Below are 16,550 nucleotides of genomic sequence, written 5' to 3' on the forward strand. Positions count from 1 at the left end.
TGATCCCCCTGGTTACCAAACATTATTTTTAATTACGTATGTCCATCCTGGGCTACATCATGCCACAGGAGTCCCTCTGGATGGGAGGGTCCATTAACCCACAGTTCCCCCGAGGGAAGGGGGTGTGGGGGAGTGAGTCTGCTGCACAAGTGACCTTGGGCGCATCCCTGAAAAACTTGCTATTCGGTGGTGGTGATGACAGGAGACAGACACAAGCCCTGGGTATCTGAGCTCTCAATTTCTTTGCAAAGAAAGAAATACACTAAAAAACTAGGAGGCTCCCTAGGCTTGAAGGAAGGCCATGTCTTTGTAAGATGGAGAGAGAGGAGACCCTCAGTTACGTTTCCACAGCATCTCTCCTCTTTAACTTTTCTGATAAAAACCCTTACAAAGAAACGGGTTTTCCACTCAGTCGGTGCCTACAGGGAGTTTCTAAATAGCCTGTTTTGACTGACCTGTCAGTTGACCCCAGGAGCCACTGTGGCAGATTCGTCACTGTTATTGCCTTAGACTTGTTGGATTTGTACTATACTGATGCTGCAATGATCTGGTCCCTCAGTGTTGAAAAGGAAACATCGTTTGTGGTAAGGGAGCCCTTGCTGTGGGCCCTCATCTCCCATTTCCTTGAACTGCGTGGGTTTAACAAGCTCATCCTCCCTCCTTCCCTCACATTTGCTTTTGAATTTCAGACATGCCTTTCTCCGTGCTGTCACAGTCTATGGCAGAAACCTGGGAAACCAAAAAGTGAGGGTTCTTTTACTCGAAGATCAGGAACAAGACAAGGTTGCCCACCCTCACTGCTATTATTCAACATAGTTTTGGAAGTTTTAGCCACAGCAATCAGAGAAGAAAAAGAAATAAAAGGAATCCAAATCAGAAAAGAAGAAGTAAAACTGTCATTGTTTGCAGATAACATGATACTATACATAGAGAATCCTAAAGATGCTACCAGAAAACCACTAGAGCTAATCAATGAATTTGGTAAAGTAGCAGGATACAAAATTAACGCACAGAAGTCTCTTGCATTCCTATACACTAATGATGAAAAATCTGAAAGACAAATTAAGGAAACACTCCCATTTACCATTGCAACAAAAAGAATAAAATACCTAGGAATAAACCTATCTAAGGAGAAAAAAGACCTGTATGCAGAAAACTATAAGACACAAATGAAAGCAATTAAAGACCATACAATCAGATGGAGAGATATACCATGTTCTTGGATTGAAAGAATCAACATTGTGAAAATGACTATACTACCCAAAGCAATCTACAGACTCAATGCAATCCCCATCAAACTACCAATGGCATATTTCACAGAACTAGAACAAAAAATTTCACAATTTGTATGGAAACACAAAAGACCCTGAATAGCCAAAGAGAAAGAAAAGAGAAAGAGAGAGAAAGAGAAAGAAAAACAGAGTGGGAGAAATCAGGCTCCTGGACTTCAACTATACTACAAAGCTACAGTAATCAAGGTAGTATGGTACTGGCACAAAAATAGAAGTATAGATCAATGGAACAGGATAGAAAGCCCAGAGATAAACCCACACGCATATGGTCACCTTATCTTTGATAAAGGAGGCAAGAATATACAATGGAGAAAAGACAGTCTCTTCAATAAGTGGTGCTAGGAAAACTGGACAGCTACATATAAAAGAATGAAATTAGAACACTCCCTAACACCATCCACAAAAATAAACTCAAAATGGATTAAAGACCAAAATGTAAGGCCAGACACTATCAAACTCTTAGAGGAAAACATAGGCAGAACACTCGATGACATAAATCACAGCAAGATCCTTTTTGACTCACCTCCTAGAGAAATGGAAATAAAAACAAAAATAAACAAATGGGACCTAATGAAACTTAAAAGCTTTTGCACAGCAAAGGAAACCATAAACAAGACGAAAAGATAACCCTCAGAATGGGAGAAAATATTTGCAAATGAAGCAACTGACAAAGGATTAATCTCCAAAATATACAAGCAGCTCATGCAGCTCAATATCAAAAAAACAAACAACCCAATCCAAAAATAGGCAGAAGACCTAAATAGACATTTCTCCAAAGAAGATATACAGATTGCCAACAAACACATGAAAGGATGCTCAACATCACTAGTCATTAGAGAAATGCAAATCAAAACTACAATGAGGTATCACCTCACACCAGTCAGAATGGCCATCGTCAAAAAGTCTACAAACAATAAATGCTGGAGAGGGTGTGAAGAAAAGGGAACCCTCCTGCACTGTTGGTGGGAATGTAAATTGGTATAGCCACTATGGAGAACAGTATGGAGGTTCCTTAAAAAACTAAAAATAGAACTACCATAGGACCCAGCAATCCCACTACTGGGCATATACCCTGAGAAAACCATAATTCAAAAAGAGTCATGTACCACAGTGTTCACTGCAGCACTATTTACACTAGCCAGGACATGGAAGCAACCTAAGTGTCCATCGACAGATGAATGGATAAAGATGTGGCACATATATACAATGGAATTTTACTCAGCCATAAAAAGAAACGAAATTGAGTTATTTGTAGTGAGCTGGATGGACCTAGAGTCTGTCATACAGAGAGAAGTAAGTCAAAAAGAGAAAAACAAATACCATATGCTAACACATATATATGGAATCTAGAAAAAAAAATGGTTCTGATGAACTAGGGGCTGGACAGGAATAAAGACGCAGATGTAGAGAATGGACTTGAGGACATGGGGAGGGGGAAGGGTAAGCTGGGACGAAGTGAGAGAGTAGCATTGACATATATACCAAATGTAAAAAAAATAGCTAGTGGGAAGCAGCCACATAGCACAGGGAGATCAGCTTGGTGCTTTGTGACCACCTAGAGAGGTGGGATAGGGAGGGTGGGAGGGAGACTCAAGAAGGAGGGGATATGGGGATATATGTATATGTATAGCTGATTCACTTTGTTATACAGCAGAAACTAACACAACATTGTAAAGCAATTATACTCCAATAAAGATGTTTAAAAAATAAAAAGTCAGGGTTCTTTCAAATTCCGCCACTCAGCTTTCTAGGTGCCTCTTTCCTTTTTAAAAATTCTTAAATTTTTAATTTTTATACAATTTTTAAAAGTTACTTTCCATTTAGTTATTACAAAATATTGGCTGTATTTCCCATGTTGTACAATACATCCTTGAGCCTATTGTACACCCAATAGTTTGTACCTCCCACTTGCCCACCCCTATATTGCCCCTTCCCCTGCCCCACTTGTAACCACTAGTTTTTTCTCTATATCTGTGAGTCTGCTTCTTTTATGTTATATTCATTAGTTTCTTGTATATTTTAGATTCCACAGTATAAGTGATATCACACAGTATTTATCTTTCTCTGTCTGACTCTAAGTGCCTGTTTCTTCATGCAAACATTTTAGCACCTCAAGCTCTCACTGGTCACATGGGAATGAAACAAATTCAGTGAATCTCACTGCATTCATGTTGCAAGCTGAATTTTGGAAATTTGCCCAAAACAGAATTCTGAGAAGGAGGAATGAAGAGACTAAATGAGTAGTCTAAGCCCAGGTTGACAGAGGAAGACCACTGATGATCCAAGGTGGCTTTGAGTCTCCAAAGTTCAGGCCTTAATTAAGAAAAGAATTTCTCCTATGCCTGTTCCTGATTCCTGAAGTTAAAATATTTATTAAAAATAAAAGACTAAATATTGTTACTTCTGACCAGTCAGTGTATAAACTACCCCCTTTGACTTTAGAAATGAGGACAAACATATTAACCCCCAAAGGCTCAGTCAATCCTCATAGGTTAAGGGTTCTTAGTTCTGTAGTTTCACCAGGCATCCATTAATTCCCACCTACTCTTCTGCTCTGAGAACCAAGAACCTCAGTTGCTAACACCAAGGATCAGTGAAAATAACCTGTTCCCCGTCAGTTGTTGGCTGGCTCAAAAATCCATACCCTCAGAGATGAGAAACTTAGAAGGTAAGAAAGACAGTGGCATTAGCTCAGGGGGTGGGTAACACAGTGACAAGACTCAAGTGCATGGATTTCTGTTTTAGGGACCTGCTAGCTTTTCTGTGATAATGAGCACCTCATTCCAAAGCACATCCTCACTTCTAGGTAACTCACAAAGGCCTGGATCCATCACAAGAAGGGTCAGGTGAAACAAGAGGAAACAAAACACCATCATCAATGAAAACCTCTGTGCTGTACCAGCAGGAGGCCAGCTGTGTATTACCCCTTTATGTTATGAACAGCTGTTTTTTAAAAAAATTATGTAGTTTCCCTCCACCGATGTGTGGTCTATCTGGTACATACCAGTGTGAAAGCGCCCAGACCTACCTGATTAGTAGACTTCATGAGGATGTAATTAGTGACCTTTCCAAAGGGCAGCCCCAGGTTAATGACGTCATTCTCCGTGCAGCTTCCCTCCGGCAGATTGCAGATGTGTACCACGCGGCCAGCACCCGTCTTCCGCTGCGCAAACGGGAACAAAGAGCAGTGGTTTGGTCTTCGAAAGACATTTCCTCCTTGCCCTCTATCTATTCTAGATGCTCCTATTGGCTATCTTCCCCCAAATAATGATCAAAAAACTATAATTTACAAAACGAATGCAGAAAAATAATCCATTTGCAGAGATATATAAAACATTGATTTTATGCCATCTCTTTACAAAAAAGATTCGTAACAATTTTAGCGAGAAATCACATCCAGGGCTGTCGAAGAGATAAGGAAATGGGCATAACATATGTTGCTGGTGGGAGGTTGTGTATCTACAGTCTTCTGAGAAGATACTTTAGCATATTGAATAAAACTTAAAATATAGATAGCACAGGATCCTGCCATCCCATTTTTGGAAATCTAGCCTACAGAAATAAATATACCAATATGTAAATACTTATGTACAAGGACATTTATTGCAGTTAATTTATTATAATAAATTTATTGCAAAAATTTTTGGAAACAGTCTGAATGTCCAAGCATAGGATAATGATTGAGTAATTGATGGTTCACACCTACAATGGAAAACGACGTAGCCATTGAAAGAAGGTGGTAAATGAGCTGATCAGGAAAACATTTTTAAGATAAAGTAAAAAGCAGGTTGCCAAGTACAGGTGTAATATGATGCTATTCTTGTAAAACAAAGCAAAAATCCAAAAAAATATAAGAAAAAGATGAAGCAAATGTAAAATTTTGATAATTATTGGAATTCGGGGATGAGTACACAGGGGTTAATTACACTTGTCTCTACTGTTCTGTATGTTTGAAATTTCTCACAATGGAAACATTTTAAGGGATATCAGCACAGACACAGAAAGGTATGGGACAATACATATCAACCTATCAGTACTGGTTATCTTCAAAGGGCAGAACTGGAAGGGAGTAAGGGGGAGATGTTTAACCTATTTCTTATATGTCTCATATTGTTTGACTTATAATTTTTTAAAAACCCAATAAAGAAAATGAACATAGAAAGAATTTGTGAACTATATACATAGACATTCACAGCGACAACCTTTGGTTTAGGGCAGTGGTTTCCAAAACTTTTGTTAGCCTTGAAATCCTTTCTTCAAACAAAAGCTTGCCCACCAGCCCAACATATTCAACAAATAAAGAGGTGCTGCTCTAGACAAACCTTGCGATCCAACACCCTGCCACCACCCCCCAGCCAGCAGTCCCAAAGGCATCTCTAAGGAACACAGTTTAGAAATGAAGACCCGGGCCTAATCAAAACTCCTGGAGGGAGGAAGTGTGTCTGTTTGGTCTGTGCAAACCTTAATCAGACTGGAGTCTCCAGGAGGTTCAAGAATTAGTAGCCATAAGCCAACCCAATGTGGAAGAGAAGGATGCAATTTTCTAAACCCATACTAATAGCATAGCCCACATTTGCATAATCACTATCTTCTTTCTATGATAAAGTGAACTTCAACATCTAATTACATTTGATGTGGGTCCTACTCTGCTATCGTAATACAGTGGGAAAGTCTGAGGTCTCATCCCTAACAAGGGCTAATAATTGGGTAATTCTATCATGAAAAGCCCTTGTTTGTCTCATCTGGGCTGAGGACAATAAGAGTCAATAAGAATTTCCTTGGACGGTTCAGCCCTGAATTGGAGAAACCTAAGTGCCCCTTGCAGACCTCCCTCTCTGCTGTGTCCAGAGGTCAAGCACTTTCCCAAAGGGAAACAGTCTCCAGTGTGTGGCCCAGGCTGCTCCCAGAGCATGCCCACACCTCCCTAAAGTGCAAACGGTGCTCTCCATCAGCTGGGAGACTTTGAGTACGAACCTGGCTAAGGAGGACCGAGCCCTTCTCCAGGGAAGACAGGAGGAGGGCTAAGAGGCAGGATCTTTGCCTCTCATTAGGGTGAGGGGTCACACAAAAACGCAGACCCCACTGAGCTCTCGGGCTGGGCAAAGTGGCCAGTCCTCTGAGTTCATCAACAGGAGGGCTGAGGCTGGGTGCTCTGCTGGCTCCTCTGAGCCAGGCACGTTTCTGCCCATGTGACTCTGCTGTGGCCGGCCCGGGCTCACACGTGCTTGGACAACAGAGCAGACACGCAGGGTAGTTCTGGACCGACCCTGCTCCTTGCCTGTCCCGTTGCCTAGTGACTGGGCACGAGGGCCAGCGCCTCTCTCATTGTCTCCTCCAGACTGAAAGAGCAACTCAAGAGGCTTTTATCCAAGCGTAAGTGTAGCAAGTACTGCTGAGAGCAGAGCATGCCTCCCGAGGAATAAACACCCTCACCGCTGCTGGTCACCAAAGAACGATATGAAGTCACACTGCAGACAAGTTAGAAAGGTGCTAAAATGAGTGAGTCTAAATTAAGATTTTCATTTAAATTTTAAAAGTACATTGTAGCAACATGGATGGACCTAGAGGATTGTGACACTAAGTGAAGTAAGTCAGAGAAAGATAAATATCACATGATATCACTTATATGTGCAATCTAAAAAAAATGATTTACAAAACAGAAATAGACTCACAGACATAGAAAACAAATTTACGGTGACCAAAGGGGAAAGGGGGTAGGGATAAATTAGGAGTTTGGGATTAGCAGATACACACTACTATATATAAAACAAATAAACAACAAGGACCTACTATATGGCAGAGGGAACTATATTCAATATCTTGTAATAACCTATAATGGAAAAGAATCTGAAAAAGAATAGACATATATATGTATAACTGAATCATTTTGCTGTACACCTGAAACTAATACAACATGTAAATCAACTCTACTTCAATAGAAAGTTGTTTGTTTTGAAAAACTAAAAAAAAAAGTATCTATTTACATAGAAAAAAAAGTACATTTCATTGGCTCTTTTTCCTCCCAAGATTTTAATCAGCAATAGAAATTGGATTTTATTGACACCCTTGTCGTCACTTAAAATACTCATGAGATTTTTAGTAATCTTCCAATTAATCATATTAATCTGGAGTTTCTCCACTGGTGAACTGCAGATGGGTTACAGGTATGTCAAGATACTGGCCCCTTGGGGCAAAGCACCTCCAGTGGCCACAAGCAGCTTCTTCACTTTAACCAGTTCTCTTCAGTGTATCATTTTCTAAGGGACCCATGAAATGAAAATCTTGCCCATCAAAAATCTGTGCTGTGTCTGGTGTCAGGGCATGTGAGAAATCTTAACCAGTTAGAAACATTTTTTATGTGTGGTATTCTTTTGCAAATATTTGAGTTAGGGTAGTTCAGTCTACTTTCCTTTCTGTCACTGAACTAAAGTATCTTTTTGTTAAACTCAACTAGGTTCAAAATCATATTTGATTCATAAAGGGTGTGGGGTTATATGTATAATCACTCTATCCTTGAACAGTTCATATAAACATGGCTATTATTTGCCTTACATCCTATGGGAACTCTGGACGATGGGGGAGAAGGGGTGAGAGGAAGGCAGAATACGGTCTAGGTGGTACTCTTCTAGAGTAAAATCTGTCCACTGGGGTCACAGACGATCCTGAGTGCCTTGGAGCAGACAGCATGATGCCTTATGCTAATTCCCAACCTGGGGTCTCTAAGAAGTCCAAGTCCTGAAGGGTCTTTGAAGGTAATATATCAAGGAAGAATTGTTATTTTTGACATTTAAAAAACCGGAGTTGAGGGACTTCCCTGGCGGTCCAGTGGTTCAGACTTTGCCTTCCAATGCAGGGGGTGTGGGTTTCATCTCTGGTCAGGGAGCTAAGATCCCACATGCCCGGCGGCCAAAACACCAAAGCATAAAACAGAAGCAATATTGTAACAAATTCAATAACGACTTAAAAAAATTTAAAAACAAACAAACAAAAGAACCTGAGTTGAGATCATACTTTGAGTTTCTTTACTGAGATGCTAATCTTGGTTAGATCCTTACCCTGATGAGAAAGTCTGTTTGGTGTGTCTGTGTTTTTCGATTCATAAAAATGGGGAGCTAGTACTTTGGCAGATACAGTACTTTTGCCAAACATGAAATGCAGGACAAGTGCTGATCGAGGTAGGAGTAATAACTGAAAACAGTTTGGGCTGTAAAAAGCACAAGACTTCCTGATGTAGTGAAAGAACCTGATCTTGGAAGACAGAGGGCTGGGTTTCAGTCCCAGCTCAGTGACCGATTAGGTACACGACAAGGACAAACTAGTTTTCCTTTCTGGGCCTTAGTTCCCCAGTGTCTGGAATGAGGAAGCTAGTCTATACGTCTTAAGTCCTCTCCAGATGTAAAATATCCATGCTTATGTGGCTCAAAGTTCTAAAATTCCACTCCTCTCAGAAGCCTTGCCAAGCTAAACCCTAAGATCCAGGTTAATGATAAGTTTCCCCAACTGTGTTGGGCAAAAACAGGAAGTCTGTGTTTTTCCCACTCCCTGTCCCAATGAATGTAATGTTTGTCCTCCCACTCTGTGTGCTCAGCCGTTTCAGCACGCATGCATATGTGCACAAGCACGGCCATTGTTCAGACAGGCCTGTATGTGCTGGTGCTGGTTTCATCTTTACAGGGCTGAAGATAAGCTCCAAGCAGTGAGCACCTTGCCAATGTGCTCTGCCCTGAGAAAGACTCTGCTCCCTGAATGAACGAGAGGAGTTGAGATCATATACCGAGATAAACTAAAGACACGTGGGAACGCTGCCTCTCTGAGGACAGACACACATCAGGTGTGTGCCGCCTCACGGTCTTCAGGCACCAGTGCCAGGCCAGTGGGAATATCAGACAGACCTGGGTCTGTGTCCCTGCTCCCCAGTGACTACCGTGGGCAAGTTACTGAATTTCTCCAAGCCTGAGTTTGTTTGTCTATAAACCAGGGAAAATAAACATTGATTCCACAGGACCGTTTAGAAGACAAAAATGCCACAATGTATGTAAAGTGCCTTTGTGCAAGGCCTGGCATCAGCAGGCTTCTATAAATAAATACTTGTCTCCTTCTTTCCTCCAATGGTTAAAGGATATGCTATGATGCTCCTGGACTGGGGAAAAAAAAGTAACTGTACTGTGATTATGTAAGAGAAAGTCTGTGTTCTTAGGAAATTCATGCTGAGGTAGTTAGGAGTGAAGGGGTACCATGTCTCCAATGGTTCAGGAGAAATACGCATAGATCATTAGATGGATGGATGGATGGATGAATGGATGGATGGATGAACAGATAAAGATAGAGATGGTTGGAGAGACAGAGATAAAGAGACAGAGACAGAAGAGACACAGAGAGAGAATGATGAAGTAAATGGGCCAAAATGTAAAAACAGTAGTAAATCTAGGCAAAAGGTATATGTGGGGGGAGTGTTCCTTATACCTTTCTTGCAACTTTTCTGTAAGTCTGAATTATATTAAAATTAAAAGTTACTAAAATAAATTTTAAAAGATGTGCTCTGGGGCAGAAGAGCAGCTGGGTTTAGAGAGAATTGTGAGACCTGGTGTTGATGAGCTCCGCTAACATCCCACCTGATGGTCTGCCTGCTGAGCTCCCAGGAGGCACACATGCGACAGTGCATTTGGAACTTCCCAGTCCAAGGTCAAATCTCTAAGAGAGCTAAGGCGTCTGGGCTGTAACTGAAGCCCTCATTACTAACCTAAGGGGACAATCATCCTTCACCAGCCCGGAGGACACTTCAGTCAGCTCGTAGACCAGCACGACCCGAATGCCCCTACGTGCAATCAGGCGCCTGGGCTGTACATTTTCACAGGCTGGGGTCACTCATTTAAAACCAGATGCTGCTTCTAATGGGTCATGCAGCCGAGTCCAAGACCTCTCAAGTCACCCACAAATCTTTTATAGATGGGTGGAAATGTGAAAAGAGCAGACTTGTGTAGGAAGATTCTGAGACCTTTCAATGCCGTCCGACGCAGGTGGGAACGGGCTTCGCGGATGAGTTCAAAGAACAGCACCAGTTCAAATAACTCACAGAGTTGCAATAAAAATGTGGCTCAGGGCAAGAGGCCTGCGGGGTGAGAGAAGTCTCTCAAAGTGCTTCTTAGAGCTTCTAAGTGCTTCTACGAAATGTAGATTCGGTCTTCAGTAAACAATAAACAATTTTCTCTGCTCCAGCCTGATCTCCTTTAGATGTGACCTAATCTCCTCTGGCACACAGTCTGGGCCTCTGCTGGGTTTGTGCTAAACAAACCTGAGGACAGACACAGGGCAAATGTTTATTTCTCATGATGTTGATTTCGAACATACTATGCAGAGATTGAATGGGCATGAGTTCCAAAGCTATGGACCTTGGTGTAACTTGGAGGATAGAAAGATGTCTTTATTGATACTTTCAAATAGTTTATAAAGCATATTAGCTTTGACTTAGAGAAAATCTACTTTTATTGGTGCCGGATTGCCTACGGGTCTTGGGTGGCTCATGTGATGAGCAACTTCAACATTACTGTAAACTTTAGAGTCATGGAACCTTAAAGCCAGGAGGTCATCTGGTCCACACTCATCAATGTGTATGCAGACACTGATGCCTGGGAGAAGGTAAGGAACTTAATCTGTGGGCAATGAAGTAGGGGCAGATGTGTGATAACAACTCTCACTGAAAAACCAATCAATCACAGACTTGATAAATTACGGTAAACGTATACAATAGACTGTGTTACAACATCTGAGAGTGTTTTATGTTCAGATGTGAAAAGATGTCTATAAATCAATTAAAATATGTCTTGAGAGTTTATGTTAAGTGAAAAAAAACCAAGTTGCACAACAGATGATATGGGGTAATCTGACTTTCCCCCAAATATATACTTTTAGTAAATAAACATGCTAGAGATAGATAGCTATAGGCAAAGACATTTTACCTTTGGCTTTCTCTGCAGGGTTAGATTTTCTATTTTTTATATCTCTGTTACCGTTTAAAATTTTTTACATCATTTTACTGGTTTTGCAACAAGAAAAAATAATTCAGATTTGTAAAAAGAAAAGGAAAAAACCCAGAAAACAAAACCCACCCAGGTCTCCTGTTTCCCCACTCGTTGCTCTTTTCGAAAATGTACAAGGTGACCCCTGCCCAGGGGACAAGAGCGAGGACAGAGCTGGAATGGTGAGGGAGGGTGCCACATCAGTTAAGAACTCTCCATGCTCTTTGGCGGTCAGGAGACCAGAGTGCTCTGAGCCACGGACCCAGAAGGCCAAGCTGGACAGACAGATGTTCAAGAAACAGCCAGCAATCTGAAGGACAACGTATGACTTATACCTCTGGTCTTTCAAAAACATTTCTATTTTCCTGTGCCTCAGTGTCCTTATTTATACACGTTTTCTGGTGTGCAGGGTCCTGGAGAGAAAGAAACCATAAAAACAATGTGTATCGTCCCAGGCCAGGGAGGCCCCATCTGAGGCACCAGCACTAAATAAACTCCAAGGTGGCTGTGAAAACTACAAGGCGGTTTTCCAGGGACAGCCAGCAGGCAAAGTGCATCTCAGGCAGGCGCAAGAAAACGATTTACAGCCTGAGAAGGCCCCTATGGCCCCTTCTAGAAACCTGATTACTCTGTTTATGACAACTCAGGCAGCAAAGGATAAAGTGCGTCTGCTCTGTCAAATGGCAGAAGCTTAAGTGAAAGTGAATGCTCCTCTCCCAGGACCCTGGGGCTGGAGGACCCTGGGGCTGGAGGGGACAGACACAAAGCACCCACCCTCGGCAAATGCAGCACACGACCGTCACTTCAGTGCCCCATCTCTGTCAGAAATAAACATGGAAACAAAGGGCTTGCATTCCCACCGAGCTGAGACTAATGTAAATTCAGCCAAGCCTGGGCTTGGGGGAGGCCGTAGATGCGTCATGTGGTCATTATAGATTTCGTGGCAGTTCAGATACCCTCTGAAGCCTCAGTCATGACACGGAGCACCCTGTCACTGTGTTCCCCTGCTTAAAAACAGAGGGCTTTAGAAGGAAAAACTGCTCTTTGCTCCATAAACAATAGTGATATGACAATGGCTGAGTCCTGGCTGTTCCAGCTTTTACTCAACAAAATGTGTTTCTGAAAAGACTCATGTAAGCAGAATCAGGCAGAAAAAGCCCTGGCACTGGACTGGAACACACTCCTGGAGGAAAAGGCATCAAAGCCTTTATGGGTTCTCTATGGTAGCTGGAAGGGGGGAAGTGGGAGAAATTTCAGTGTCCTCCATAAATATTTCTTTTCTGTTTGAATTTTCACAAAAAGCATAAATATGTAAACAGAAAAAACCAACAGAATGCAAAAGGAGCTCGCTGGCCACTCATGGAGCGCAGAAAAGCATCCCCTGGTAACACAGTAACCACCCCTTGATGTATCTACTTATCTTGGTAGGTCAGCATTTGTAGGCAGAAAAAAAACCAATAATTTTTCTGAGGAACTCTCCTGCTACTTAAAGGAGCCTCGCAGAGCATCGTAGCAGATTCATCAGCTCTTCATTTCTCGGCTCTTCTCCAGAGGTCAATATTTTTGGATTTCAGGTTTTTCCAAAGTGACATACCCACATTCGATAGCATTTGCCAGAAATGGCAACAAGAGGACCAGAAGCCGACAGAAGGATGTGAACATCTAGGCACTGATGATGCAGGGAGTGGTTGGGGCAAACTGTGTCCTCATCCCCCAGATTATCCTTGGGAAGCTCACGTGACCAGCAAGGCTCCGCAGAACTTGTAACGATAAAACCAGTCAGATGAGAGCTCTTCACCTCCAATGGGTATATAGAAATGCCCCAAATGTCGGGCTCATCTTGGGAGACACTGTCACGGTACAGGAGAATTCGGCTGCTGGGTCTGATGGCCTTTTCACCTTTTGCTCCATGGCTGCTGGCCAAAGCCTGAGAAGTCCTCATCGCCCCAGGCAGCCTCATAGCCTGCTAAGCAGCTTGTGGAGTGGGAGTGGGGGAGGAGGGAACTTACTAATGAGAGAATCATCACGAGGGAGAGAAGTCAGAGACCCTCAGAGCCGGGTAGCAGCACTTAGCGGTTAAAAATGAGGCTTCTAGATAGAGCCGGGTTCCCTGGGTTCAAATCCCAGTGCTGCCATTTACCAGCTGTGTGACCTTAGGCAGGTTACTTAGTGTCTCTGTGCCTCAGTTTCCTCCCCTCACAGAGTTGTCTGGAGGATTAAATGAGCTAATACATACAAAGAAATGCTAAGAATGTGTTGGGCACTATGTAAATGTGCTATTATGATCACATCCGACAATTTCTGGGCTCTCCATCACCTTCCTGCTGCTGCCAGTGCTGAAAGCAAAATGTTCCTTGTGTTGCTTCTCAGGCTCAAGCCAGACGAATGCCCATCTCTAGGCGTCTGGAGGAAACTGTACTCATGAATGGTCACGAGTCAGCAGATCGCTCGTGCCTGCCCCTCACCTAAGTAAAGCCCTTCCGTGGGAGCCTCTCAGCATCTCTCGGGGTGGGGAGGGCAGATATGACTACAGGGATTCCCAGACAGATTCGCACAGGAGGAACGCTGACACTGAGACTGGCCCCAAATCACATGACCAGCAGACAGAGCTGGCCTTAGCATAGGTTCCCCACAGCAGGCTAAACAGACTCGTTACACAAAAATAGCCATTATTACTTCTTACACACTGCACGGTTCACAAAGCATTGTCACCTACCTGGTCTCATTTGACCCTCACAAGGGCAGGACAATGCTGGTCTACCCTCAGACCATCGAGTCAGGAGACTGTGCTCAAATGGCCACATAAGATGTTCCAAGATTAGAGGCATAATCAGACGCATCACAAGCCAAGTGAAAACCTAACTTCAGAAGTCATTATTAGGGGAGTATTTTCCCCATTTAAGGAAATAGAGCCTCAGAGAAGTAAAGCCATTTGCCCAAGGCCTCTCAGCTTCAGGATCCGGAACTGGGACACGAACTTAGGGCCTCTTGCCTCCCTATCCACAGCAAAGGGCCTCTGGTTCACTGGTCAGTGCCGGAGGACGCAGTTGAGGCACAGACAGACACAGAGTCAGCCTGCCCTTGCCTCTCCTCGCTCCCTCAGCCCCTGCCCCTTCATAAAGGGACTCAGTTGACACGGGCTCTCTTTCCTGTGCCCAGACCCCTGGCCCATCTGGCACCCAGCCCTGCCTCCCCTGTCTGGGTCACAGCCCCTTTCCGCTCAGTGCTGGGGACTCAGAACTGGCTCCGTGGTCCACAGTGTGGGAAACAGGCCCTGGGGTAGGTGGTGCTGGAGCGGACAGCGCCCCCATGGGACACAAGGTCAAGTCATCGGGCGTCTGACTCCAAGACAAATGCCAGGTTCACTGAACCCAGCCATTCTGCTCTCCTGGGACTGACCCCAAGCTGTCACTGACGGGCCGTGGCTCTCAGCCTGAAGACTGAAGAGGGAAACCACAACATTCCTTCACACACGGGCTTGCAGACAGGGGCTCCCTCTTGAAGCACGTCTCCCCGAAACACAAATAAACAGACACAAACAAATGGAAATCTCGGCCCAGACAGGCCTCACTTCTCATCATGAACCTCTTCGCCTCCCCACTCACTCAGCCCCCAGGGTCTAAAACCTACACTTCTCTGCTTGCTCTTCCTAAGTTTTGCTCAAATGCCCCGACAGACACGTGGAAGGGACGGCACGTGGAGGCCCGCTCTGCTGAGCGCAAGAAGAAAGAGCCTGCAGCTGCTCACATCACGAATTGGAAAAATACAGGCACAGGCAAAACCACACAGACATGCGCCCTCGAGCAGGGTTCGGCCAAACACAGTTTGCTTTCCAGGTGGCTCTGTGGCTCCCACCCCCTTCCCCACATTTGCCAGGGAGGGAGAGAAGCTGGGCAGCTCCTGGGGGACCAGGCTACACGCAGGGGGAAAACTGAGGTGGGGAGAGCGAGTTGTCACAATTGCTGGAAAAAGGAGGAATGAATCTTTAGAGCTTTGGGGGACGAAAGTGCCCGTTGTAGAGAGGAAGGAACACAAACACAACTAAAAATGAAGTATTGATATTATGCAGATGTCACCATTTCCCCAAGGGGTCAAAAATACCACTAGTGCACGGTCCGTACTTTTCAAACACATTTTCTCTTTCTGTTCAAGTTTCAGAATTACCCACTCACAGGAAATGGTCCACTTCAATAAAATGTCCAAGTCTTAGAAAACACATAGCGCGCGCGCGCACACACACACACACACACACACACACACAAAACCCTCATACTTATTTTTTTCTAAACCCGTGCTGAATGCTAGAAAATCTTTGAGTGCTTTCAATTTTAAGAAATTATGTCAGCTTTTTAATCTATGTGTTTCAACACCAGCTGGACTGAATTAAACAACTCTTTTTTAAAAAAAATATTCATCCATTTATTTATTTATTTGGCTGTGCCGGGTCCCAGTTGTGGCATGTGGGATCTCCAGTTGCGCATGCAAACTCCCAGCTGTGGCACACAGGATCCAGTTCCCTGACCAGGGACTGAACCCAGACCCCCTGCACTGGGAGCGTGGAGCCCCAGCCTGTGGACCACCAGGGAAAACCCTGAATTAAACAACTCTTGACCTCTGCTTTCCTGCTCTGCACTAAGTCCCATCTGTGCCAGCTTCACCCCAGCCCCTTCTGTACCCCTACACCCAGGCAGAGCAGGTGATACAGATGCGTTGATGATGAACAATGACAGCGGAGAAAATGCTTCTGTACTCACATTTGTCCCTGGGGAAGCTGAAGGGAATGCGGGATTTGACTGAGTAAATGACCTCGCAGGAATGGCCGCATATGATGTTCCAAGATTTGAGGAGTAATCTAAACGGTAAATTACACAAAACTGGGTGAAAACCTAGTCATTTCCTTGACCTTCAAAAGTCATTATTTATGGATATGTGCAAGAGTACTGTTCCTCCTACTTAAAACTAAAAATGACATTTTACTAAATGTTCTTTTAAAAAAATATTAAATTTAGCTTTTCTTTCTTGAAATAAATCATTCTTTTTCATAAATGTTTAAAAGTCGTAAGGCAAACATAATAAAATAACTGGTTTAAGCCCCCCAAAATAAAGTCATTATTAGGACAGAAGTGGGAAGAGAAAAGTGAAAATTCCATTTTAACACAGTGATTAGTGATTGGCATGATTATACTTCTGGGCATGTTGATAACCAGCAAAGCTTTACGTCTAAAACACGTAGAAAACACTG

At 43.4% G+C, this 16,550-nt stretch overlaps 1 protein-coding gene across 2 annotated transcripts in view; it reads right to left on the minus strand.

Moving 5' to 3' along the window:
- RBM20 (RNA binding motif protein 20) overlaps positions 1 to 16,550 on the minus strand; it is a gene marked incomplete at its 3' end in the record, with an annotated part of 215,048 nt that overhangs the window by 39,074 nt on the left and 159,424 nt on the right. For both annotated transcript variants that reach the window (XM_082854792.1, XM_082854791.1), the window contains exons 5-6: positions 16,063 to 16,160; positions 4,321 to 4,455 (exon numbers count right to left, since the gene is read on the minus strand). In XM_082854792.1, coding sequence (XP_082710918.1) covers positions 4,321 to 4,455; positions 16,063 to 16,160 — 233 coding nt within the window. The remainder of the gene's footprint in view (positions 1 to 4,320; positions 4,456 to 16,062; positions 16,161 to 16,550) is intronic.

The sequence above is a fragment of the Leucopleurus acutus genome, assembly GCF_964270905.1.
Source record: "Leucopleurus acutus genome assembly, chromosome: 14".
Classification (NCBI taxonomy): domain Eukaryota; kingdom Metazoa; phylum Chordata; class Mammalia; order Artiodactyla; family Delphinidae; genus Leucopleurus; species Leucopleurus acutus.